The 27,752-nt window shown below is 47.0% G+C and overlaps 1 protein-coding gene across 1 annotated transcript in view; it reads left to right on the top strand.

Moving 5' to 3' along the window:
• DISP3 (dispatched RND transporter family member 3) overlaps positions 1-27,752 on the top strand; it is a 199,467-nt gene that overhangs the window by 62,061 nt on the left and 109,654 nt on the right. Inside the window, exons 11-12 of the mRNA XM_061566372.1 lie at positions 4,360-4,521; positions 26,843-26,944. Of these exons, the coding sequence (XP_061422356.1) occupies positions 4,360-4,521; positions 26,843-26,944 (264 nt within the window). The remainder of the gene's footprint in view (positions 1-4,359; positions 4,522-26,842; positions 26,945-27,752) is intronic.

The raw sequence follows: 27,752 nt of genomic DNA, 5'->3' as shown, positions 1-27,752 counted from the left end.
AGGTTGTCTCGGGAGTAATGGGGCGCTGAGGGCTTAAGACGTTTCATCTTCCCCTACCTCTACCTCTTCCTGCGCTCACCGCAGACTCCTCCCCCGTCAGAAAACAAAAACAATCCCCCACGCCCTCTCCGATGCGTTTCCCGCCTCGTTCGGCACGGTGTCCGACGTTTCGCGCCACGTTCTGGGGACGTCGTGCCGAACGACACGCAGGTGCCCACCCCGACGCACACGGGGAGAAGCCTACGCAGCGCAACTGCAGAAACCTTTCCAGTCGAATCCCTCCCCTTTCCCGATGCGTTCCTCCTCCGTTCCACTGCTGAATGTTTCCCCCTTTGGCAACTTGTTCCCAGTCATCTGCCCTCGCCCTCCGACGCGTTTCCCTCACACCTCTTGCCACTCCCTCACTGCATAGATCCCTTTGCACCTCCCCGCTATTGCCTCCCTCCTTCTCCCTTTGAATCCCCATACTGCTCCTGCCCTCTTACAAATGCCTCCCAATTATCGCGTCCTTGCTTCACCCTCGTTTCAGAGGCCGCTCAACATTGTTTCACCTCTCCCCCGCCCCGTTGTTGTTCGTACCTCCCCAACGATGCACCTCATCTTGTCTATTATCTATCCCACACCATCACCATCAATCATCATCATCGGTCTCCACCCGTACAGGCATTGACTGGGTTGTTTGGTAGACAGCCTCTCTCTTCTGTCTGCCCCTGTTCCCATCTCGTGTCTGTCTTTATCACTCTACAGTCCCGTTCGCTCTTACCCAGAGTGCACGTGACAGCGTCTTTCCATCGCATCCCTAGCTGCCTCTTGATTTTCTTCCGTCCGCTCACAACGACAATAACCGCCTTAGCAATCGTTTTCCTTTGACCGCCTTGTGTCAATGCATCACGTACGCCTCTCCTGATTCATAACACGGACGGTATTGGTTGTGAAAGCCTGCGTATGAAATGTGCCTGTCCATGTTTTATCGTTTAGAGCAGTTCTCCCCCGATTGCATCTCTCCTGTTTACTACTTCCGTTCATTATTCCCACGATGCTTCTAAAATACCACGTGTCAGCATTTCCCCCATCCTGCTTCTCTCCGACCCAAAAATAAAATCCACCCAAATCGTTGACTGAACAGGTGCATCAATAACACGGCGCCCTAAAGGGGGAAAAAATAATAATCTTATAGCAGGGGACATTTACGGCAATGATTTTTCTTTGTATCAGAGAGATGGAGAGGCCAAAGAGATTGACTGAATAATTCATAATAAACGTTTTGGGTTAGATTGCGTTATTTATAAATGTGTCGTAACCCTCCACCACCCGACACGGCCAATCAGCAAAAAAGTGTCACGTTGACAAAATACAAATAGTTCACTACTTTAGCCCACCGGTGTGTTGAAGAGTGAATCCACAACATTTACAATTTTTGAGTACGACGTTTCGCTGGTAATTACATCCAGCATCATCGGGCAATTCGCTGATTAGCCATGTCGGGTGGTGGAGGGTTACGACACATTTATAAATAACGCGATCTAACCCAAAAACGTTTATTATGAATAATATTGGCCGCGAAAGCCTACACGTGTTAAACTGAGTGAATAATTGTTAGAGACTGCACTATTCACCATGGTGCCTTGATAGAAATTTTATTTTAAGCATGTTTCTTTGTGAACATTTTTCTATATATATTATATTTACAGACTAGTAACTATTTTATTTATCAGTTCGAGCCACTGAGCTATTAGCTAGTTTTCAGAGGCGACCTGGCCACAAATGATAGCCCAACAAAGTGGCTTGTGATGTTGAAATTTATAGCAGCCAAATGACTATAAACGAATCAGAATATGTATTTATAGTGGAGGAATCCGATGAGCTTTAAAGATGTTTCTCAAAGATATCCAGTAGGGGCTGGTAAGAACTTCATAACAACAAACATTACAAAAACATGATAGTAGTGCAAAGTAAAATAAATGTAAACAAATCACTCAAACACACACAAATAAAACTATACCATCCCCATCTTACCACGAAAATCCCACTGAGACGTTAATTTATTTATCAGGATCGACCTGGCCCCAAATGATAGCTCAGCAAAGTGGCCCCCATTATTTTTAACTTCATCGCACCAAAATAATCTAAATACCATAAACGCATGTTTCAAAATGTGGAGGGAAAACCCGGAGGACCTGGAGACAAATCCACGCGACCACGGGGAGAGAGACATGCAAACTCCAAATAGACACGACTTGTATACCCGGCGAGGTAGTTAACATCTCGCCACCGTGGGTAAAGTGTGGGTAACTAATCGAAGTGGCTTACCTTGTTTTTATAGCTTCATTTTGGTGATTTCGAAAACGTTTTGGTCTAGCCATATTTGTTTGTTGTAGTACAGAGTTAGACTGATAACTTCAATCTAAATTGTCTTGTGGTTGTTATTGTTTGACTTGCATCCCACTGGGATTATTGCACACAGCGTTGATATACCGTGCTTTTTCTGGAAGACTTTGCTGTTTTTTCCTGGATTTTTCTGTTACACAGTCACTTTAAGATGTTTCTTGTTCATGTTTTTGTTTGTTGCGGTTGCACCCGATGCAAGAGCCGAATGGCTCACAGGGTTATACCTAATAGATGAAACTGAAACTGAAAAATCGCCTTCATCGCACGTATGATTGAATAGTACACAGCATGTTATTTGTAAGTGTGGAGGCGGGCAAAGCCAGAGGAAACGATCCACGCGACCACCACAGGGAGAGAGATGGAGTATTGAGACTCGGTGAGCCTTTCCTGGGCAAAAGTATACTAAGAATACGAGTAATTATAGAGGAATGACTCCTTGTATAATAACACTGCGTAACAAAAACTTTTTTTGTCACTGGGTAGTAAGTTTTATTTCCTAAATGCTTATGCCTCAAAAGTACAGAAAATTACTATTATTCCCCACAAACTTTGCTTTTGTGACTAGGACAGTGCTATTTTGAAATGTACCTATTTTCAATGAGAAAACGGGCCAATTTGTGCCATTTCGTTCACAAAGTCAGGAAAAAACAACATATTAATCAAAATTAACATGTATTTATACTAAAGTTATACAAAAATGACTACAAAAGATTTAGACACCAAGGCGCACTACCACAGGCAGGACTGGCCACAGCGGACCAAGTTCTCTGTGGGGAGGAACAACGTCAAGTGGGAGCCACTGGTGGACCCCCGAAAGGTGCTGATGCCACCACTGCACATCAAATTGGGCCTGATGAAACAATTTGTCAGAGCTGTAGATAAGGAGTCAGCAGCCTTCAAGTACCTTCAAGACTTATTCCCTAAGCTGTCTGAGGCAAAAGGTCAAAGCCGGTGTCTTCGTCAGACCACAGATAAAGAAGATCCTGGAGTGCAATGAATTCCCCAAGAAGCTCACGAGTAAGGAGAAAGCGGCTTGGGACAGCTTTGTCGCAGTGGTCCGTGGCTTCTTGGGCAATCACAAGGTGGAAAACTATGTGGATCTGGTTGAGACTCCAGTGAAGAACTACGGCACAATGGGCTGTAGGATGTCCCTCAAAAGTCCATATCCTTGATGCTCATCTTGATAAATTCAAGGAGAACATGGGAGTGTACTCGGAGGAGCAAGGCGAGCGCTTCCACCAGGATATACTGGACTTTGAACGCCGCTACCAAGGACAGTATAACCAGAACATGATGGAAGACTACATTTGGGGGCTGATTCGTGAAAGTGATTTACAGTATAATTGTAAATTTCGATAAACTACTCACTTCTATATTTTTTGTAGTAATTTTTGTATTACTTTAGTATAAAAAACATGTTCATTTTTATTCATATGTAGTTTTTTTTCTCAATTTATGTGAACGAAAAGAAACAAATTGGCCCGTTTTCTCATTGAAAATAGGTACATTTCAAAATATCACTGTCCTGGTCACAAAATCAAAGTTTGTGGGGAATAACAGCCATTTTTGTACTTTTTAGGCATAAGCAATTACGAAATAACACTTACTACCCAGGAACAAAAATTGTGTTACATAGTGCAATCATAATTCCGTTGCTGTTCTTACTGGGAAGTACCACAAACCACTTCCTTGACATATCTGATATGAGGAAGCCATTGGAGCTATGCAGTTTAAAATCTTGATTGAGCACTAATTTCTTTCGGACTGCTTTTTGTGTTTAGTTTGTTGTCCTTCCCCCGGCACCTCCGATTAGCACGGTTGTCGATGTATAGCGCAAAACAAGTTCAACACACGAACATGCATCTCAGCCGTCTCTGATCTTACACTCACCGCTCACCCGCCCGTCCGTCTGTGTTTTTCCGCCCTCCTTGCCCGGCTCCCCGCTCTTCTCACGGTGGTCGGCGCTCGCAGGTTCGTACGTGGCCGTGCTGGTGCTCGGGGCGCTCTGTGCGTGGCGCCTCGGGCCAGCCAGCCGCCCGCCGCTGCTGTTCCGCCCCGACACCAACATCCAGATGATGCTCGACCTCAAGAACAACCTGAGTGCCGAGGCCATCTCCTGCCCCACTTGCTCCGGTCAGAGGCCAACTGCTTTTATACCCCCCCCTGCCACACTTCACCCACTGATACCTATCCCGTCTGTATTTTTTGCATGTACGTTGAACTTCTTTAGCACCGTACGGAGCCAACCGTGCTAATCGGGGTGCGGGGAACGGACAGCAAACTAAACATAAAAAGACAGTTGACAAGAGATTAGTTTTCAATCGAGATTTAAAGTGTATAGCTCCAGTGGCTTGGAAGAGTATAACAGACGGCCGCAGAAGTGCATCTGTCCGTCCTTTGCCTCTGAATAAAACAGCAATGTTTGGGATACAGGAATTCCAAGTGTAATACGCTAGATGGATTCCTGAAAGGTGCTGCAATAAGAGAAGACGCGTTCCACGAGGAATGGCTGTGCATGTATACATTGCAGGGCAATGCGATTTGACTCACATATGCGCTAGAAAATCAGCCTGCAGCAATCCTACGGCAGGACAAATAACTGAGATTAGAATCAGAATATGTATTTTATATTGGAGGAATCCGATAAGCTATAAAGCTCTTTCTCAAAGATGTCTAGTCGGGGCTGGTAAGAACGTCATCACAACAAACATTACAAAAACATAATAGTAATGCGAAGTAAAATAAATGTAAACAAATCACTCAAACACAAATCAAACTAAACCATCCTCATCTTACCACGAAAAGCAGTGGCGGCTCCTGCAAAATCTCTCAGGGGGGGCAAATGTCTGGATGATTGATAAGGATAAGGTCCACCCATGCAATGGATAAATTAACAGCTTAAGCATGTAAAGGCAAATTCACTTCTTTAATATTAGTGAAAAATAAAGTGACTCTTACAATACATCTTGTTTGTTTCTATACTCACTATTAAAACAAACCACTCAAGTTTATTTTATTAAAGATTCCACTCGGTGGCAACAAATATTGTTGGATGAAACGTGCTTACGTATGATGACGTAAGCACGTATGATGACGTAAGCATGTTAGGGCGAGCCCTCCCGGAAGCCATAGATAATGCATTGCAGCGCCCCCGTTCGAAAAAAAACATCTTTGAATGTAAGTCTATGGGGCCACTCGGGGCGATTCTCAGCTGGAGGGAAATCGCCCAAAAAGAGGCGGTACTCCACAGAACGTAGCATGACGCTGATTGGACTATATCCAGAGGCTGCAGTGACGGCTAGCGTGACTCTGTGGTTCAATGACATTGGTGGTGCGTCGCCCAATCGCCCTAATGAAGAAACCGCCCCTGACGAAAAGCCCACTGAGACATTAATTTATTTATCAGGATCGACCTTGCCCCAAATGATAGCTCAGCAAAGTGGCCCCCATTATTTTGAACTTCATAGCACCACAATAATCTAAATACTCTCAATGCATGTTTCGAAATGTGGAGGGAAAAAACGGAGGACCCGGAGAAACAATTCCACGCGACCACGGGGAGAACACGCAAACCACAAATATACAGACGTCGGAGTCGGGATCGAACCCCGACCTGGATACCAGGCGGGGAAGGTGACATCTCACCATCGCGTGCCATGTGATTTCCACGCGTGTACCCAGAATTCCCACACTGCTCAGTCGCGCAGCCCAAAGTAGTGCGTCGTCAATCGCTCAGAAAGCGCGTTTGAACGATGCGCATTCAGCACGATAACGGTTTAACACCGAGTAAGCTTTTGCGACCAATATTGTCCATAATAGAGGTTTTTGTGTTAGATTGAATAAATATAAATGCGTCGTTAAACCCGCCGCCACCCTGCACACCGTTGTGTTGGAGGGTAAACCCACAGCCTTTATAATTATAACGGGGCGCATTCCACGTTGTGTGAAAAGTGTTCCCGAATGGAAGAACCGCGTTATAGCGACAACGCGTTGCGTGTAACGCGCATTCGATGAGGACTTGCCGTGTAGCGATGGCATTGGTTACATGAGCACAAATAACAAAATGCTCAACGCATTTGTCAGTAACGCTGCCCGAACGGGGAAACAAACTAAATAAAATAGGCGACGTTTTGGGATATGGCCCTTTTTTCATCTCTCTGTTACCGTCTCATTTGTATTGTTTCTTATTCAGTTGGGCTCTGTAGTTCTGACAGATGATGATCTCTTTGCAATGGGGAAGGGTCATTTCCCCAAAAGCAATATTTATCTTTTAGGGCAGTGTTATTGAGCAATGCGGGTTTTTATTATTAATGCTTCCCTCCCAACCCCATCTGTTCTCTCCCCTGTGGCTCAAAGCCAGGACTATGCTTTAAATGAAGGGACGACCCAATATAAAACAACAACAAACGTTTTGTTTCAATATTGTCATGGTATTCACAGAGGCAGCTGCCAGTGATTAAAAGTGGTTCTCAAGTGTATTGAGTCAAACGAAACGGCACTGAGTGACAACGTCACCATCAACAGCAACAGAAATGAGTCGTCAAACATTTTCCTTAAAGTTTGTCAAAGAATTGGCTCGGGGCTCGTGTGCCGGATGTAACACGCCAAAAATTGGCCAAAAATAGAACTGACCCAATGTGCAAACTGGTATTCATAATAATAAAGGTTTTTGGGTTAGATCGCGTAAGTATAAATGTGTCGTTCGGGTGATGACGTCGACATGCTCAATTTAATAACGGAAGCAGGTGGATCGCTTCACTATTCTGGCAAATCGCCCGATGATGCTGGATGTAATTAGCAGCGAAACGTCGTACTACTTAAATTGTCAATGTTGTGGATTTACTCTCCAATACACCGGTGGGCTGAAGTAGTAAACTATTTGTTGTTGTGTTTACGCGACAAATCCAGTACTCATTGGCCGTGTCAGGTGGTGGAGGGTTACGACACATTTATACTTACGCGATCCAACCCAAAAAAAACTTTATTATGAACAACGTTGGTCGCGAAAGCCTAGGTGTTAAACTGGCAAACTGGTCATTGCAATTGGCCAAACGCACCACGCAAATTAAATTTCGATTTAAAGCTTTCGTGACTGCAGGGATTCATCTTCTTGGTTCTTTCGGTAAAGTCACGTAGAAGGGAAGTAATAAAATAATAAAAATAAAACATAATAAAATAATTCTCACGACGTTTCAGCCGTCCTCAGGTGAGGATGGCTGCTTGCGTTGTGGCCGAAACGTCGTGAGAATTATTTTATTATGTTTTATTTTTATTATTTTATTACTTCCCTTCTACGTGACTTTACCGAAAGAACCAAGAAGACCACGCACGTTGTGTAGGTAAAGGGGCAGCCCTGCAATTGACATGCTCCTGCCGCTGCTCGTCGCAGTGTTTCCAGTGGAGGGAGATCTCAAGAGCACCTCTGGAGGGAATGTTTGGCCTGTTCTCTCCCACGCTATACAAGTCTCGAGACTCGGATAAGGCTTTCATCGGGGTAAGGAAATTATTATTTAATGCAGAATTGTCCGTGAGAGAAATTATGTTTTGGCTCTGAAATTGCAGAACCTGACTGGAATGCATGGACGTTGTCGTAAAGCACGTTCAGCCCAAACCGCAATCCATGAGCCATTCCCACAATGCACCATGCATCATCATTTTTTTTTTTACGATTGCTCTTTCCAAGCCCTTAAAGCAGTCAGCAATTGAGAGCACCAATGACAGTGCAGCAGATAAGAACTGACGCAGTTCACGATTGTAACGTGGATTGGGGAACTTTGGAAAAAAGATGGTGAGAGGGAATTCCAAACATGAGAATGTCACTTAGCCTTACTCATTGCCACCCGGCTGGTGGCTCGTGTGGAAACAAATGTAAGATTTATTTTTTAATTCTCAGCTATTTTCCGTGTTATCCGGTTAGTCGATCAGTCAAACTGAATATCGGTGGAGGAATTGATTACTTCATCTGTCTGATAGCTCGGCTCGATCAGAGGCACAAACCTTGTATGTAGGTGTGCGAGCGGGTGTTGGAGCCACGTTGTTGTACTGGGCTTTACAATTGTCCTTCCCTTTCAGCCGAAATTGCCTGCGTTAAGGGAAGGGGGGTCCACTTCTGGGCACTCTTCCTGACAGCTGTGCACGAATGAAAAAAAAATAGAAATAATAATTTTTAAAAAGGCAACGCTTGAAATTGCATTGGAAGTGAATGGTCAATTAAGAAGATAAAAAGAGTGCTACGTCTGGAAATTGCAGAACAGATTTGCGGGGCAGTTGTTGTTGTATAAGATTGGAATGCACCGAGTGCCATTTTTTGGAATTCTGTGAGCGTTCAAAGCGAATGCCGGTTAATGGCCACCATTCCACGTGAATTGTGCCCATGTTTCTGATTGGAGGTCAATTCTGCATGGGGTTATTACTTCCTCCTTTCTATTTCCCACAGGACTGCTTTGTATTTGATTGCAGCCTGCGAGCTGATTGCGTGTCATATTGTGGCTTAACGCACCCCTTTATCGGGGTTACTTTGTGTAGTATTTTTTTTATCTCAATCCACGGTCCATCAGAACTGTCTCTGTAAGAGACCTGCTGTTTTGTCCTTCCTTCAGGTAATGCTGCAGAAAATGTCCTTTCTAAAGACCCTGTCAGACATCGGTCTGCTGGTCCTCGCTGTCAAATTAAAGGCACATCACTTTACAAAACCAATGCTGCATGAAGCCTCCCCAAGCCGCGTCGGTCGTAGGAGTTGTTTGATCGTACTTCACCACGCTGGTCAGTGCGGGGTGGCGAAGGGAAGGGCCCCTTCCTTCGCCACCGATGTTAGCCGTGGCCCGGAATCGAACCCAAGCAGCCGAATTCATCAGGTTCAGAGCGCAGGAGGCTTAACCACTGCGCCAAATGTTCAATTCCATTGTCTAAAGACGCTGTCAGAAATAGGTCTGTTAGTCAGTTATTTAAGGATCCCATCAGACACGGGGTCCATTAGTTTATTGTCGAAAGACCCTATCGGAGACCAGTCTGTCAGTCTCTTGTCTCCAGACCCCATCAGAGATTGCTGTACCATTATATTAGCCACTAAAGACCCCAACAGAGACAAGTTGGTCTATCTATTTTGTATTAAAGACTCAATCAGGAAGTGGCGGTCTTTTGGTCTGTTGTTTAAACACCCAGAGGAAATAATGTCCTGCCAGTTGGAAAGATAAAAATGAACGAAATAGCAATGGGCTAAATACCTTTTGTTGTTGTTGTTGCAATCGCTCCAGTTGATGTCCCTTGAAAAGCCGTGCACATCGAGCAGATTCCTGAGTGGAGAATTGCAGTGGGGGTGGGTGGGGTGGGGGGGGGTTGGAACCCCTGAATCTCCGTGACGTAGTAGTCGGGCGTGCGCGAGGAGCCACGCTGGGTGATTGCAAGCCGGAGCGGAGGCCTCAATGAGCCCGTGCTCGTCTTTGGGGAACAAGATCTGCTAGCCCAGAAGAGCAATATCCATGGAAATAGTCACGGTTCTACTGCTGGAGATAGGGGAGGGGGGGGAGAAAAAAAAACAAAACCAAAAAATGATTGAGAGTTCAAGCCCCCCCCGCGTAACTGTAATCACCGCTGGTGGTCTGGAGGACCGTTGGCAGTTTCCTTACGGGCCCAGGGCTCCGCACCTTGGCTCCCATTTGTACTGATTTGCCCCGGAAACTGAAGAGGGGAGAACTCGAGGCGCCGCTTCTTGATTACAACATCCGACATTCGCGGCCAGTTAAATTATCTCTCGCCACCAATGGTAGCCGTGGCCAGGAAATTGAACTCGGATTTACAGGCTATATCGTTTGTTTTTTATAGACGCCCTCTCCCCCCCCCCATCAGAAACTGCTCTGTCAGTCTGTTGTCTAACAGACGAGGGGGCTTTAATCACCACGCGTGGCCTGGAGGCCCTATTGGCAGCCTCTTTCGGGCCCAAGTAGTGGTGGCGCTCGCCCACTGGAGGCCCTAATGAGGCATACATTTTGCCTGCCGTCAACCTGACTACAAACATTAATGCTGGACAAGCTGCATAACTGAATTATACCAAATGTGTGTGCATAACAATTAAGGTAATAGACGAATTACAATTATTTAAAAAAAAATAATGTTCTCAGAAATGTTTGCACCCATATTTTTCATGAATTTGCTTAGTTTGCCTATGCCTAGCACCACCGCTGACCCCCGGAGATCAACAGTCTGACCCCCTGACCCCAAATGAAACCCCATCCCGGCTCCACTTTGTAATGATTTGCCCGAGAACTGTTCCTAAACAACTGCACTGCCCTCCCCCCTTAGAGGGCACGTGCCGTTTGCTTAATTTGCAGATCTAAAAATGTCTCCCGAGGTTTTTTTTCCGTGCAAGCACGAGACCGCTGTGTGTCGACGTCGTGGCCAATTTGTTCACCGAATCTCCTTGAATTACCAGCACATTGCAACAGAGGGCACGGACCAATTGAATGTACTTTTCTTATTTTAGAACGTTCCCTCCAGTTTCACGAATCGCTGCTCAGCAGTGCCAAGCTGTACCAAATAATATCAGAATTTCACGTCACTGTGCACAAGCAGAGGATTTACTGGCCGGCTGAACATTGTATAACGGTGGTGTGTGTGTGTGGGTGTTAGGTCGACTCAGCCTCAATTGAGTACCTGGTGTGGTGTGTAAACATCACCACTAGGGAAACAAAGACGCCCGGGCGTGGTGTTGGCCACCCACACCATCCTGTGCCGTGCCGGCATTCATAGGCGCTCGCTAATACCACTTTCCGCAACATTCTGTTGAAGAATATATTACGGGGGATTTTTTTTATTCTTTGGTGAATTCATAATGGATAATATAGTGGAGCCCTTCCAAAGTGGGGCATGATGGATGTCAACCGGGAATGGCAGTTGGCTGACAAACACGTAAATATAATGTCAAATAAGGAAGTAAATAAAGTGTGGAAGCACTCCATGATAATTTTTTAAGTTAGTGTTCTGCTTATTTCTACTCCCGTGAATGAGCGAAAAGGGAATAATGGAGCTACGGGCCGTGAAATTTGGCATGATTTATTCCGGGTCCTCTTAATTAGCCGACCTTGCTGTTGCAAACCACTGCATGGGGAGGAGCAGAGGATAGGGGGGTGGGGGCTCTCGTGGGAGGTGGGAAGTGTGGTAGGAGAGGTGGGGGAGCCAGGAAGGGGTGGGGGGGCGGAGCGATTGGGGTGAATCGGTCATTTCGGCCAGCACTGCGGGTAAATGAACAGCGTCTCCCCCCCCCCCCCCCCCCAAATGAGCGATGATCTCGGAATTTTTTCTGACGGACCATACGGACGTAAGGGCCCAAGCGCTATCGCTTGCCGTTTTAAACGGCGGCAATTAACGGCGCGGCGGAAAAAAAGAGAGCGGTGGATAAACAACAGGGATGCAACGCGCACATCACAGCCGGCAACTTTTGACGTGAACCGTGGAGACCTTGAGGCTCTGGCATCTTGATTAACGTCCGCCCACGCAAACTCCGCTGGGACTCGGCGGGGGAAGCGCCGATGTCCGTCGGTGGTTCGTCCTGTGAGCTAATAAGCTGCGCGACCCGCTGTTACGGTCGCGTGCGACAATGCTGTCTTGCGGTTCACAATGATTATTCATGTTGCGTTCATGAATATTGATACGAAGAAAAAGCACTCGCTGGTTTGTTTCAGAAACTAATTACTGCCCTAGCTTGCATTTCTTTTTTTTTTCATGCCCTGACACAAATGAAAAATTGGAGCGTTTTTTTTTTTTTAAGTCAGAAATTCCACCGTGATTTTTTTTCTTAACCCCCTTTGCCGACAGCACTCGGACGATTTATGCATTTTTTCAGATTCTCTCAGGGGTGGGTGGGGGGGGAGGCGGTGTGAGCGCGAGAGCGCGGGAGCCATTCCGATCGTCGCTCCCGCAAAGCAGCAACGCCGTGCGCGCACCCGTCTCATCGGCACGTCGGCCCGACCCAGATGGTTCTGCGTTGCCGCCCTCACGCCGCGCGCCTCGCTGCGGTCAGCGTCGTCACTCGTCCGCGCTTCAAAGTCCGCGCAATCAGGCAGTATGCTAGGGCGCATTGTACGCCATGGGAATAAACATTTTTTTAAATTAGAATTTATAAAAAAAATTCTTACTATAAATTCACTCCTGGGACCCCGTGGTTTTTTTATGTGGGAGGTTAGCCTTGCCGCTCCTCTCATAACGGCAGCCGCGCCTTATGCCCATGAAGCGTTTTGAGCTTTTTAGTGGTCTTGCAACGAGTCTCCCGGCCCACCAGCGTCGAGGACCGGTGCTCCCCCCCACCCCCAGCATTGCAACTCATCCTCCTCCTCCTCCTCCTCCGCCGGGGGGTGGAGGGTGAAAAACAAACGGCTCCGACATCGGCGGCAAGCTTCAGACGAGAGCAGTGGCACCGCGGTGGCGCGGGAGAGTTAATCGTCTGGAACACGCAGAGTGCCGAGAAAGCCATCCAGCCCCCCCCCTCCCCCGCGCATTGCATTTTCACTTTCGTGCCCTATCGAAATTGAACGGCCGATAACGGTTGAGGTCTCCGGAGATCAATGGCAATTTTCGGCAAAAGATGGTAGATTTGATGATTCTTTCAGCCTCGATGCCGCTTTATTGACAGCTCTCGCCGCTCAAGAAATATATTTTTTCCAAAATATTTTGAGGGAGGCGTTGGCCATTAATGAAATGTAGTACAATAAAAAAAAAACTCGGTGATGTCATGTTCGCTTAATACAGCGGAATGTAAAAAAAAATTTGCACATTCGTTTAAGTGATTAAAGTAGACGGTTTAGATGAAGGCTGCGTTGTTTTAGGAAATTGCATGCAATGCTTATTACTTTGACAGGACAATTTACCGCTTACGATTTGGGGGCGACCTAAGCTTTATCTGTGATGAAGCACTTTAAGTTGTGCGCACACGTGTCCCGTTGTTATTTTATTTCGAGGATAAATCTGCACAACTTGTGACAGCCATGGACAAGAACTTCGCGAGATTTACGGAAAATAATTGGCAAAATAAAGATGACCTCAGCAACTGCGACCGACTGAAGTGAGTGTGAAACTAGAGATTGAACATCGGCAGCGGGGGAGGGGGGGGGGAGAGCTTGGAGATTTATGCTCTTGCGATAGTCGACGAGGCACGGCTTGAGTTGGCCTGCACCGGATGAACACCGGGGAAGCAGCCGGTGCTTCAAAAGTGGAGTTGACGGCATCGGTTACCAATTTGCTCTCCTGCAACTTTTATCACCGGCGGGTGTGTGTGCGGCGGGTGATAATGTTGGAGGCAGTAGCGGACTTTGTGTCTCTCAGATAGGAAGCGCTGGGACTTTATTGCAGCTGCTGGCCCGGAAAATATGTCCACACCACACCAGGCACAACCCTATCCGACTCTACATCTCGCTATGGCTTAGAGGTGGCAGCAGCAGTGGCGGCGGGGGCAGGGAGGGTGGGGTGGGGGGCCAGTGGGAGAGGAGGCTTCTGGGGAGGACCCTGAACCACCAAATGATCCTCATGGCGGTACCCTGGGGTACCAAATAATACAAAACGGCCGAGGCAATAATATTTTATTTCTGTGACACTATTTTTCTCCAGGGGTGTGCTTCACTCCGCGACTGGGGTACCAATCAATCCGAAATCGGTGCTACTCTGCGATGTCGAAACGCAGCGAGGACGATTGCGCCGAAACCATGAACGCTCGCGGTACGCACCGTGGTGGTGCATCGTGTCCAGCTCGTCGAGATGAGTCGATTGCCGCATCGCCGACCATCAATAGACTAAAAATGACTGCATCACGAACATGATGCGAGAGCCGGGGTACCGCCATAAGGTTAAAATGTCTCTTTGGCCCCCCACCCAAGTTCCTGTGGTGAATCATCACAACGGTGGCCCCCCACACAACAGCGCTACTGCCCACCCTCCTCGATCAGAGAGGAGCTGGGCCTGCTGTAGCTGACAGTAAAGTGCCACCTACTCCAGGAGGTCACCTTTACGAGTGAGACTATCTTGATATCTTGAGCTCTCGCCTGCTTTATATTACTTAACTTGACTCGACTCCAGTCTGCTGGCAACCTGGACAATATTCAGTAGGACAATATTCAGTAGGACAATATTCAGTAGGACAATATTCAGTAGGAGAATATTCAGTAGGACAATATTCAGTAGGAGAATATTCAGTAGGACAATATTCAGCAGGAAAATATTCAGTAGGAAAATATTCAGTAGGAAAATATTCAGTAGGAAAATATTCAGTAGGAGAATATTCAGTAGGACAATATTCAGTAGGATAATATTCAGTAGGAGAATATTCAGTAGGACAATATTCAGTAGGAAAATATTCAGTAGGACAATATTCAGTAGGACAATATTCAGTAGAACAATATTCAGTAGGACAATATTCAGTAGGCCAATATTCAGTAGGACAATATTCAGTGGGACAATATCCAGTGGGACAATATTCAGTAGGACAATATTCAGTAGGACAATATTCAGTAGTAAAATATTCAGTAGGACAATATTCAGTAGGACAACATTCAGTAGGGCAATATTCAGTAGGACAATATTCAGTAGGACAATATTCAGTAGAAAAATATTCAGTAGGACAATATTCAGTAGGACAATATTCAGTAGGACAATATTCAGTAGGACAATATTCAGTAGGACAATATTCAGTAGGACAATATTCAGTAGGACAATATTCAGTAGGACAATATTCAGTAGGACAATATTCAGTAGGACAATATTCAGTAGGACAATATTCAGTAGGACAATATTCAGTAGGGCAATATTCAGTAGGACGATATTCAGTAGGAAAATGAAGCCCTGGGTTGCAGTTGTGCATGGCACAGGGAGTTGTGAGAAGTAATTCAGGAAACTTATTTGGTTGTGGATGAACATTATAAGCCACTTAGGGAGATTAACGAAGGACATTTTACCATGAACAGATGGGTGTGTTTGAGGCCAGGAGTAAGGTCCATGTTTTCTGTGTGGGTCAGCAAAACTAGACATTAACTAACCATCTAGAAAGGAAACGTCTAGTTTTTGAATATAGATGCATGCGAATTATGCTCGAATTTGCCTGGTGGGACTGGACAAACAACTTGGTCATTTAAAATAAAGCATCACAAGAAAACATTGTGGATGTAATCGAGAAGAGGGGATTGTGGTGGGTGAAACGTTCGTGTATGAAAGAGGGCAGGTTACAGAGACCAGAAGTGGAGAGGCACCCACAGGAGGTGGATTTTGGAGGTCAGGCAGTTGTCAACTTTGCATGATCACAATGACCTCTTGACCTTCGGTTGCTACAAGTGCCAGTGGGGAGGTATTGGAAGCACTGAACTGTCAAATGTTTATAAATAGCAACGCTTTGCTTGATTGTTTTAAATTCTTTATTTTTGTCCTCATGATATATGTATAATCATGTGCATAAGTATTGATTATCTGAAATTGAAGAATGTCATCGTTAAGTTTAGGCTAATGTAACAGACAAAACTGTACAAACAAGACAAAAAAACTGGGAAAAAAAAAAAAAAAAATTATATAAACAATTGTAATGGGCACGGTTTGGGGCGGTGAATGTTAAAAGCCTCTTGGTTCGGCCCCTCATGTGATTGCTTTCAGATCTTCCTGACAGCCAAGGAATAGTATCCTATACCGTCGCTTGTCATTATACCCCTGAAGGGACCCCGCCAATCTATACTTTGCACCTTGTCCCTATAATGCATTAAATTGGAACATGCGTTGGCAACTTTATGATTCGGAATTCAGACGAACCCGTGCTGTCTCTCTGATTGGCTGGGGAAGGCAGCCAACCAGCTGACGGAATTTTTTTTTCTTTTATCTCATCTTTATTTCCTCCCCACCTATCCACCGCTCAGCTGAAGCAACAAATAATTTGTCACCCGGGTGAACGGTTGGACGTAACCAGGATTGGTCGCCTGCCAAAGGAGGATAACATTTGTTTCACTTTGCACGACAGAAGTGTTCGCAAGCGTGCTATCGTGCAATAAAGTACGGGTATTAAGGGCACCTTCGTAAGACGAGCAAACCTGGCAGTGTACAGAGTTAGCGGTAAGGAAAAAATATGTGGAGGACTGCAAGACAATAAAATTGCGCTGCTGGAATATCGGTCATCGTAAAAAAAGCCAAGGGCGTGGATCAGGTTTTTTGTTTTTACATTTTTCACCAATTAAATGAATCCCGATTGTCATGTTGATTAAAAAATTAAAAGTAAGTGGGACTGGGCAGAACATCTAACGGCTGGAAGGGGTGACGGCACATGGTCGAGAATAATGATTGAGTAACAGCCGAGAGACGAAACGCACGACCAAGAGAACGTCTGCCTTTGAGATGGAGCGAGCAATGATGTGAGCTCGTGTAGAGGCGCTAGCCCAGTCTTGGATTGAATGGCTGACGCTAACGAGGCAAAGGCCGAGGTCAAGGCCAGAATCCTTTTTAGGCCGAGGCCAGCGTGAAGGCTGGTGCCTCTAAGCCAATTCGAATGCCACGTCACGGAACACAGGTGAGAAGAGCTGGCCTGGAGGTCTTGAGGCCTGGTGTCGAGACTCCAATACTTCCCTAGTTCGACCGCGCTGCCTCTCTCTTCGCTGCTGCCCGCCCCCACCACTTGTTCAGGGCTTCCCACTGGCAAGGGAATGCTATACACGTTATTGTTCGTTTAAAAATCTAGGGGCCTCCTGCGCACACACGCACGCGCCGCGCGTAATAACGTCGCCGCTTGGGAAAGAAAAGGCGGCGTCGTCGAGCGCGGGGCGAGGGTCGCCCGCTTCCGTCGGAGTGCGACCCACTTTAGAACCCGCGGGGACGCTTTAGTGGAGTCGTTTAATGCGTTAGGGCGTTTCGCCCAGGAGAGCCGGACACATTTTGTCATGTTCAGTCACGTTCGCAGCCGTCGTTAGTGCCAAGGCGGCGCGGGCAGTAAACAATGTCCACGATGGTGGCAGGGGGGGAAGGAGGTGTTTATTTATTTCTGGACAGAGAGGTCAAGCGAGCAGGTCCGTTATGTGTACCGAAGGCATGGCGATGATTCAGGCTGGCAGCACTGTCTATTGCAAGGACGCTGCTGTAAAGGAAACTTATCGTTTCATTTGGGCTCTCGCTTGATCACGTAAAAGCTACCCGCAGGCTTGAATGGATTCGCATTATCCAGCAATGCTTTACTGCCGGTCTCACAATGGCAAAACTATTAATTTTGTCTAAATATCAAATTGCCCAAAATGCCACCTGGCCTTGGAAGGTTAGAGGGGGCAGTCGGAGAAGATGATCGTTGCTGGTTAGACACCGCTTTGACATTTGTGGGGGGAGGGAGCGGGGGGGAACCCACCATAACATTGGTACGTAAATTGTTTCCCATTTGCAGATATCAAATTACAGATATGTAAATGTTTTGCAATATATAAATACGGCAATACCCCGGTTTACGTCGGAGGTGCGTTCCTGACGGGTGCGACGACCAATATCGAAATGATTTAAATCACGGGGACTCACAGGGGTAGTCGGTGGAGGCGAAGGCTGAGAGGCGACGGATACGAGAAAGGATGGACGATGATGGAGTCAGCGACGCGAGTGTGGGGGGTTGAGGCGACGCAAATCAGAGTAGCGGTGCTAATGAAGCGACGGCTTATTTGCTAAAGGACGTAAAAGGGGGGAGACGTAATTCGGTTTTATTACCGGCGGAAATAAAATAAACGAGGTCTATGGAAATGAAAGCAACTTTGTATTTGCTAATCTGCATGCATCCCTGCGAGTGTGTGCAGACGATATTGCGTTTGCCAGCTTGTGTTTGTGAATGCAAAAGAGTTGGCCCTCCTCGTGTTGCTTTGTTGTGTTTAGTTTATCGTCCTTCCGCCCCCCCGCCTGCCTGCACCTCCGATTAGCACGGTTGGCTGCGTACGGTGCGAAAGAAGTTCAACGTACGTGTATATAGAAACGTACATCAGCGGGGAGGGGCGGGGGAGGTCACCGGGCTGATGCTGTGTCGGTAAACTTTGAGCCTTCAATGGTGAGGACCTCGGTTGGATTCCAGGTCTCTTGTCGCCCCTGAATAAAACCGGCTTCTCAAGTGTCGTGAGTTCATTGCCTCGGCCAATGAATGAACGCATGAAGACAACCGCGTGATGTTAAATGCCATTGTTTAACTTGAATATTATTGGTGGGGGGAAATGACAATGAATGGACATGGTCAATGTTTTTTTTTACAGTTTTGAAATCACAACATATTGTTTGCCAACAGTGACACTGACAAATTGCTTTCTGACACAGGTTTTCACGGTTGTCCCGTACGGCTCTTGGGTGTGTTTTCCGGTTGTACCACGTGATGTCTGACGTTTTGCTGCACACTCCTGGGAGATGAGAGAGCTTCCCGCACGTGGGGCGAAAGGTCTCTCCACCTCATGCCGACCTTAATGAGTGGTGATGATGACGATGTATCCAACCACATCTGAAATCACCAAATAACCGTGAACGTGGCCGATCCTCTCAGACATTGGAAGCTACGCAGAGTTGAGCTTGGTTAGTTATTGACTGTTGCAGGCTTGGGGCTGCACAATGGCCAGGGGATACGAGTACAGCAGTGGATCTGCTTCAATTAGCTTTTGTGGTGGTTTGCATGTTACCTCCTTGTAATCATCGGTTTTCTCCGGGTGCACCGAGTTTGCTGTCCGCGTGAAGCCAAACACTCAGGAATGTAATTGGCCAAACATCCAGTACACGACCTTCCTGAAAAAGTTTTGAGACTCAGCGAGGCTTTTTCACCGGTCAAGGTCATTATTATTGTATCATTGTGTTATTATTATTATACTGGTAGGAACCTCCTGGTTACACCAGCCCACAGGGGATTATTGTGTCCGTCGTGCAGAGAGGGGCAGGGTGGGGAGGGAGGGGCTGGGTGGGGAGGGGAGTGTGGGGAGGGTGGGGCTGGGTGGGGGGTGGGAATGGTGGGGCTGGGTGGGGGGTGGGATGGGTGGGCAGGGGCTGGTCACCCCGTGGTGCCCTTATAAAACTCAACGTTTAACCTACTCACGCCGGCTTGTGCCCGCCCTCACAGTCGGGCATATTTGTGGAATACACCACGCCGCCGTTGACCCTGGCCATTGACCGAGCAACCCAACGTTCCTACCAGCTCCCTCCGCAGCAGGAATGTGTTTATTTCAAACCGACTATACTGGAGACGTGAGAGCACTCTGCGTCACAGTTTGCACTCACTTGTACAGACCATCGGCCGAGACGCATGATAAACAACGAGTTGCGGGTCGATTCTTGGTCTTAAATTTGTTTCCACGAGTAAGCGAGGCCAGCGCAGAGCTGATAAACAAATACGGCGCGCCTTAAATTATTAACTCTACCCTTATTGCCACCGAACAAAAAAAAAACTGCAACGCGCATTACAAATAAAAACTGGTAATATAGAAATAAAAAAATAATAAAACTGCTGACGACATTGCACTACTCAGCGCTGGAAATCATGTTATGGCGGCTGGTAAGTGGTTTATCGTGAATTGAATCGGTCTTGCGGGTCATGAGCCCCGGGGCATTTAAGGACGGGCTGATGGAGAGAGAGAAAATAGCGCGTTTTTGGGTTGTTTACCCGCGGTGTCGTTTGGCACGAAGTCCGACGTTCGGCTCCGCGCACCGGGAGATGACGGAAGCCGAGGGGAGCTCCCGGCGTGCGGAGAGAAACCTCGGAACAGTGCCGAGCGAGAAGACGGAGCGTTGAGGTCGGCTTGCGCGCGTCGGAGAGACGGATCGTGACAATGCAGGACCGTGATGAGAGCTGGCGGCGTCTTGAAGGTGGATGGGTGGGGGGTAGGGGGGGGAGGCCTTTATCCAGCAGCGGATCGATCATGGCTGATGATGAGGATGATGAAGTAGCCAATAAAATTGGAGTGAAATTTGCTAAAGTTGGTCTCATTGCGATTACGGTGAAAATGTTAAACAAAACCGTTGGCAAAAAAGCGAAAAAAAACTGCATGAAAATATGAAAAAATATGACCACGATGATTGATGATGATTGATCGTGCGATGATAGCCCTGTCGATAATGATACAGATGTCGCGTAGACGGCAGAGTGAGACAGATCGCTGCACCGAGGCACGCACAACGACGTACGGGGGTGCCGCGCAAACTCGGCTGCCACTCATTTATGCTTTAAACGGACGTGGTGTGAAAATAATTCGGTGTAATTACAGCGGCGTAATTTACTGCCCCTATCACCAGTGATGCACTGTTCATGTCCTCGCTCGCGCGCACATGCACGCGCATGCACGCAGAGATAAAAACAAAAGACAAAGATCCCCCACGTAACCTAACACAGGCTGTCGGAGCAAGTGCCAGGAGCGAGCACCTATCGAAGGCCGGAATTGCACGCGCCCGGCCGCCTTTGTCTCCCTTATTTACACGCCGCACCAGGAAATCATTTAAGGCCCTTAACCTGGTGAATGCCCAGATATAATTCACACATTTTCCACTCGTTGGCCGTTAGCGGGAATCGAACTCAGGTTCGTAGGTTCTACGAACCTAGGTTCTGCACTGAAACCGCCGTGGTAACGCTCCATCCGCATAGGCACACGGCACACGATTGCAACTGCAGTGGAATCGAATGCTTTGTGAAGAGAGAGAGCAATGGAAACCAAAAGCCTTGAGATTGCAGGGACAGCTTCCCCTGCGAGCCTCTTTATTTGAGGTGGCCGGGTCGGGTTAAACGCTGTGACGCTCGCACTCTGAGTCCGAGGTCAACTCATTTGAAACGTTTAAAAGCCCTGTAGTGGAGTGGCGTTTGTGAAGGTGTCATAGCCTCCTGCACAGAATCCCACACGGCAGTGGGGACGGTACGACTCTCTGGCCCCATTGTACGTATGTTGAACTTCTTTCGCACCGTACGTAGCCAACCGTGCTAATCGTAGGTGCGCTAATGGTGGTTGTGACAACCCAATTGGGGGATGACAGAAGAGGTACGAACGAGAGGTACGGATTTAGTGAGATTTCAACAACAAAAGATTTCAGACAAAAATAGATTGAGTGAGATGAGAGCTAGATAGAGATCAAATGGATATATATTTTTAAATATTCTTTCACGTGTTATGTTCATAAGGCCTTGATTTTAAGCTGATATTTTCATTGCACCCATGTATACATATATATATTTTTTATCATGAATTCGGGGCCATTTCAGCTGTTTTCGGGAGCCCCTAAGCTTTTGTCGGGTTTTGTTTGCGCCATGCGCCAGTGAACACCCAGAAACGTTCCCACGTCTGCCGGTCCTATCGTGGCCCAATTAATGCAACGGTGGGCAGCAGCTTGCTTGCTGGCAAGTTTTAAACGCGCTCGCTATCAGAAGCCTCTGCTCGCTGGCGCAAGATGCGCCGTTTGATGTGTTGGGGGAGTGTTTTGGTGGCGGGGGTAGGGGGGGTAATCTGGCCTCTTGCAGTTTGGGAGGATTTACTTCCTTGCGAGCGAGGGGATGTCCGCCACGGAGATGGAGTGATACGTATGAGCTCGTATGCAAGGTGCTCGGTGAATTTCTCCATCCTGAGACGGTGAGAGATGGCGATATACGCTTGGGGAGGCCTTCATCCAGCAGTGGATTACTCGTGGGCGAGTTATTATAACGCTAATGTTTTTACACAGCGTTGCACAGCCTGTTCATGCATAACCGTACAAAAAACACCATCACGCTACATTTGGTACCGCAACTTAATTTGGCTCGATTCCAGCTGCGAGAATTGAAAGCTCCGTTTGACTGCCACGCGACGAACGTTCTCCTCCTATCCAGAATAGCTGGAAACGTGGTACGATACAGAGGTCAAAGGTGAGATGGGAGGTCACTTGAAGGGATCTCAGGGGTAGCTTTACGATATCCGCTTCCTTGGGCTGTTTTCTAACAGAGGGTGGCACCAAATGTACCCAGGAAGGCGAGATTGTGATAGGTGGGACAGGTGTGCGGGATGGATAAGCACAGATTACCCAGACAGCCATTGGAGCGGCAGCCAGAAGTGCTGCTCTATGTGGGAAGCAGGAAGGGTCACTTGAGGGAATCTCAGAAGTGGCTCTGTGGCATTTCCAACACGAAGGGGTCGCAATGCTCTGCAAGAGATCGCCAAGGATACTTCATCTCTCGTGACACGACACCGACAACAAATTTGTGGGAAAATTATTATTTTAAAATGATGAAATTTCGATTTAAAGCTTTCGTGACTGCAGGGATTCATAAAAAAAGTGTTTTATTTTTATTATTTTATTATTTCCCTTCTACGTGACTTTACCGAAAGAACCAGGAATATTTTAAAAGTATTGTGTTTGAACCGTTATAATGCATTGTGTGTGTATATATGTTTTTGGTGGCTTCTCAAAATCCCAGGTATGAGAATGCAGCCCTTAAAAGCCCGCTCCCTCCCCGCCCTGCGTTAATGCGGCCCTGGTCACTGGATCTGATTGCCCTGGATGTGAATGAACTCGGAATTCGAGACTCAACATGCCTGTCCGTGTGATACGTTTTCAATAAATTATGCGGTTTAGCGATGCAGCCACGAGTATAAGGATAATAAATACAATTTTAACATCCCAAGAGGAGCCAGCGAAAGTACAAGCGATGTAAAAAAGAAAAAGAATCCCCACTAAAAATAATCAAATTGACATACATTGCATAAACACAAAGATCCCCTTGAGTAGACTTGCAGACGCACGCGCATACATGCACAGAGCAAAATAAATATGCTCCCAGAGGACATGAGGGGGCCCAGAAAGAGAACGATGCACTCGAATATCTGCACATGGCCCAGTTATTGTTTTATCTTTAATTCTCACTTGGCGTCCGCTCTGCAGACGAATGTTGCCATTAGACGAGGGCCCCTGTTGCCGCATCCCTCCGCCGTGCGGTGGTGCCGTCCGGCTCTCAAAGCGCTCGACGATTTAATGCCCTCATGCCAGTCCTCCCGGCCAGTCCGCCCATCCGCCCGCCATCTCGCTCGCTCGCACGCCTACTAGCCCGCCCGCCCACCAGCTCATCCGCCAGCTCACCCAGTCGCTGGCTTACCCACCCACCTGCCCATGCGCTCGCGAGCTCACCTGCCTGCTAGCTCGCCCACCAGCTCATTTGCCCACCTGCCCGCCAGCTTGCTTGTCCACCTGCCCGCTGGCTCGCCTGCCTACTCGCTAGCCAGCTCGCTCGCCCGCCAGCTCATTTGCCAGCTCACCCTAGATTTGAAGCTTTCGTGACTGCAAGGATTCATATTCTTAGTTTTTTTCGGTAAAGTCACGTAGGTAAAACATCAAAATTAATAAAATAAAATAATTAATTTTGATGTTTTACCTACGTGACTTTACCGAAAAAACCTAAGAATACCAGCTCACCCTCCTGCCTGGAAGGTCGCTCTCCCCCCCAGCCCCCCACCCGGCCCGGCTGGGGGCAGTGACTCGGCTGAGCGGAAGCGCGCGTGCCGCTTGTTACAGAGGTTCGCAGTTCGAGCCGAGCAGTCGCCCTCGTTAATATTTGACGGGCGTGTTATCATCATTATTATTGTAATTTCTACCCATAAATACTATTCGCTGATTTGCTTCAAAGTGGACGTTGAAGATCCCGTGAGGAGTGGAAGGCCGTTGTGTGGCCGTGTCACAATCCAAATTTGAAACATTACCTGCAAATAATGCAATTTGGTACTGACAGACGATTACCCATCTGTGAAACACAGCATCTAAATGACAACCGTGCGCCATGAGAATGGCGTAAATACCAAACATACTAAATTATGTATTCATTATTAGTCAGTCACTTTTCCTGGAGGACCATATTATATTCGTAAAAAAAATCTAAAATCCATGCATTCGTATTTTCACGTTTTTCTAAAAGATCATAATAAGCAATACAGTAGTGCCAGTTCTTTCCACAGGAAAACCTCACTGAGTCTGGAAGGTTCTTCCTTGGGGTGTTGGGTCAACATCACGAATGAGTGTGTGACTTCACGTAGAAGGAAACCGGAGTGGCCAGAGTAAACCCACGCGTTCTAAGGGATAACACTTAGAAGAACCACAGAGACAGATTACATCCACAGGCTCGGTCCAGTGAGTGGAACAATCAATTTTGTGGACTGCACCGCACACCACTTCATTGCCATCTCCTGGTGATAGGGATGAGTAAAGTCACGTAGGTATAAAATAAAATAAATCACGACGTTTCAGGCGCAACACAAGCTGAGGCAGCAGACCGTTTTAAAACAGTCTGCTGCCTCAGCAGCAGACCATGCTTTCCCACCTGATGACGGACGCTTGTGTTGCGCCCGAAACGTCGTGATTTATTTTAATTTATACCTACGTGACTTTACCGAAAGAACCAAGGAGTATTATCATATCCATTTGATCAAATCGCAGAGGATTATTTTTAATTTATTTTAACAAATGTTCAAAACTGACTGCCATTAACATTCATGCCTGCACGATTTCTATTTTGCAATGAATGTATGACTCTTTAACAAATAATATAGGTGTTATCTCTGATAATTCATCAGTTATCTTTCATCTCATTTCACTCAGGGTTCTTGGTTGATTTCTGTAAATGTCACGTGAAAAGCAAGAATACAGAGAGATGTTAATCATTTTAATTTATACATATTTAACTTAAGAATAAACAATTGAAATATTTTAATACCAATGTAAAAAAAATAATGAAACAACCATATGTTTCCTGACTTTTGGGCAACTCTGTATATATATTTTTAACACAGTTGCTGAACGAAGGCCCGAAGGCCCAAAACGTCAAAGGGGCAATAAAAAACTGCACCATCAAAGTCGTAACAGACGCAGATTTAACACGTTTTTTTTAATTAAGAGCGGGGTTATTGTAAGAGTTCGTGAAAGGAGATGATGGGAGGGAATTCCAAATTGGAGCAAAGTAAGGGAATAGACCGGCTTCACATTTGCAGCAGAGTCCAACCTACACCGACGTTGTACACACAGGTCCACCTCCTCTATCTCGCCTGGCTTTCAAACAACACTGACAGTCACGGTCAATTACGTCCGTGATAATGTTGTGCGCGTTACAAATTGCATTATTATTATTATCATCATCATTATTCTCACATTCTCACTCTCTCCTGTCTCTGACCTCTTTGCCTGCGTGCGTGACGGTTTGCGATGCCGGCGCTTGTAGATAGGCAGCAGTCCACAGAAATTAGCGCAGATGCACCCTTCTGCTTTTATTCAATTCATCTCTGTCGGTGTTCATGTTTCCAATCCGCATTTCACAGCGGATACTATGCATCGGTCTATTGCTTTCTATTATCAAGTTTTAATTGTGCATAAGCACTCCAAGCTGTTCGCGCTCACCTCTTTATGCCATTGTTATGATTCCTATCGGCCTTCAATGATTGCCCTCGGTATAATAACACCGATGTGGTTTCCAGTTTTATTCCTCGAACAAATATTCACATTTGCATATAAAACATTCGCTCGACTTCGTGGTTATAAATTAATCAAAAGTTTGTAGCCCTGTTTTATTTACATATATAAACCGTGCCCCCCCCCCCCCTTCTTCAATGGAATTGAATTGTTGTAATGACCATCGTCTATGTGTCCCGAGATGATTTGTGTAAATTGGTTTTCGGGTTAGATCGCTTTGTGCTCGTGATGTCTAACCCAAAAAAAACAAAACAATTACGAATCATAATATTGGTTGTGAAAACCTGCGTGTTAAATTATCCGAGATGGTTAACGCTTTCTCCATTCCTATTTACGTCCTCAAGTGTGGACACATTGGACTGTGGAGAGGACTGCGTGAGTCGTCCTGCGATGTCCTCCTCTCTCTTACACAGGGTGATGCACTGCTAGCTATGCGATTAATTCCTAACCCTCATGTTGAATATAGCCTCGAATGCACTTGATCTCATCAGATCTCAGAAGCTAAGCAGGGCTTCAGCCTGGATCGCTCTCGGATGGGTGGCCACTGCAAATGACAGGAGTTGTGGCTGAATAACCGTATGGTGGGCTGTAGAGGCCAGTGCAGTAAAGTCCACTGTTGTACAACGCTACCTCTATGCTCCCGTGTTTATATAACTTTAACTGACACGCGCCGAGCAGCTTGGTGAAGGATGGTCAAACAATCGCCATGGCACGCACATCGTGGGGAAGCCGTCATCCAGCAGTAGATCGGCTGACGGCGCCGTGCATGTGCACGATATTGATTTCAGTAGCTCAACCGGAATACATTTGGGGTGAGGAGGGGGGGGGCTGGTAAGGGGGGAGGCGGGGGCGGAGGAATAAAATAAAATAAAAATCCAATGCAAAAAAAAACGAGGATGCCAGATGCCACTGTTTGATACATGGGGCAATTGAGGGGAGCTGTACATCGGCTCCCGCCCTCCTTCCTGCAACACCGGGGGCGCCTCACTCTGCCACCCTCTTTAATCTCTGTTTATGTTGGATTCCCCTGGCCTCTGGCTGCGAGCAGGTCTCTTCTTGGAGGAGCCACGTGATCTGGGCTACGCGGGGCTCGGGGAGCAGGCGGAGAGCGCGGAGGCGCCGGATGAGGCGCCCGCCCTGCCGCTTCCCGGTGAGGCGCTCGCACGGTCACCGTGTCGTGACGTCACGTGGTTTTGGTGCCTGGGGGTGCGATGAATGAAACTGGTGCCCCCTGGACAATTTTTCCCACCATCACCCCCCCCAACCCACCCCTGCCTCCTCTTCTTGTAGCCCAGCATCTGGGTCTCTTCAGCCCATGGTCCCCGATGATGCAAATGATCTGCGTGCACACTTCATATCTATGCCACCCGCATACGCGATCCCACAAGCCCGAGCAGCTTTTGTCAACTAAAATAATTACCAACTAAATAATACACAACTAACCAACTAAATAATATAATACATAAACAAAAAGATATTTGCTCAGAGAATGGCATTTTCAACCTCCCGTCTTTTGGGGCCCACCACTGTCACCAGTTTGGCGATCCATGTTCATTAATAATTTGTCCGATTGCTATGTAAATGAGCTATCCATTTGTATGCAAACGAGTGTTATTAATTGCATGCATCTGTTGATGGAATTGTAAAGTGCCCAGGACTAATCTCCGTGGACTAAGGGGTGGGAACATGGGGGTTGAAAGGTCGCACCGGTGTGTGGCGTTTTGCCTCGGCCGTGTTAATGACGCATTCGGGAAAAGACGCGTGCGTTTTACGTTGAGCGGTGGGTGTCTCTCCTGATTTTTCGTCATCGAGAGACCCATTGTTTTCTTCAAAGATGCCAGTGGAGGTATCGTGCCCGGGACAACAAGTGCGTCCACCGGTGAGATGGAGCGACGGAATCCGCTTGTGTGCGGGGAGCTCGGTGAAATTGTTACATTGCAGGCTTGTGAGAAATGACA

The sequence above is a fragment of the Lethenteron reissneri genome, chromosome 36, assembly GCF_015708825.2.
Source record: "Lethenteron reissneri isolate LAM-NWPU_2019-01 chromosome 36, ASM1570882v1, whole genome shotgun sequence".
Taxonomy (NCBI): domain Eukaryota; kingdom Metazoa; phylum Chordata; class Hyperoartia; order Petromyzontiformes; family Petromyzontidae; genus Lethenteron; species Lethenteron reissneri.
The sequence above is the reverse complement of the archived record's forward strand: the minus strand, read 5'-3'. Positions and strand labels throughout refer to the sequence as shown.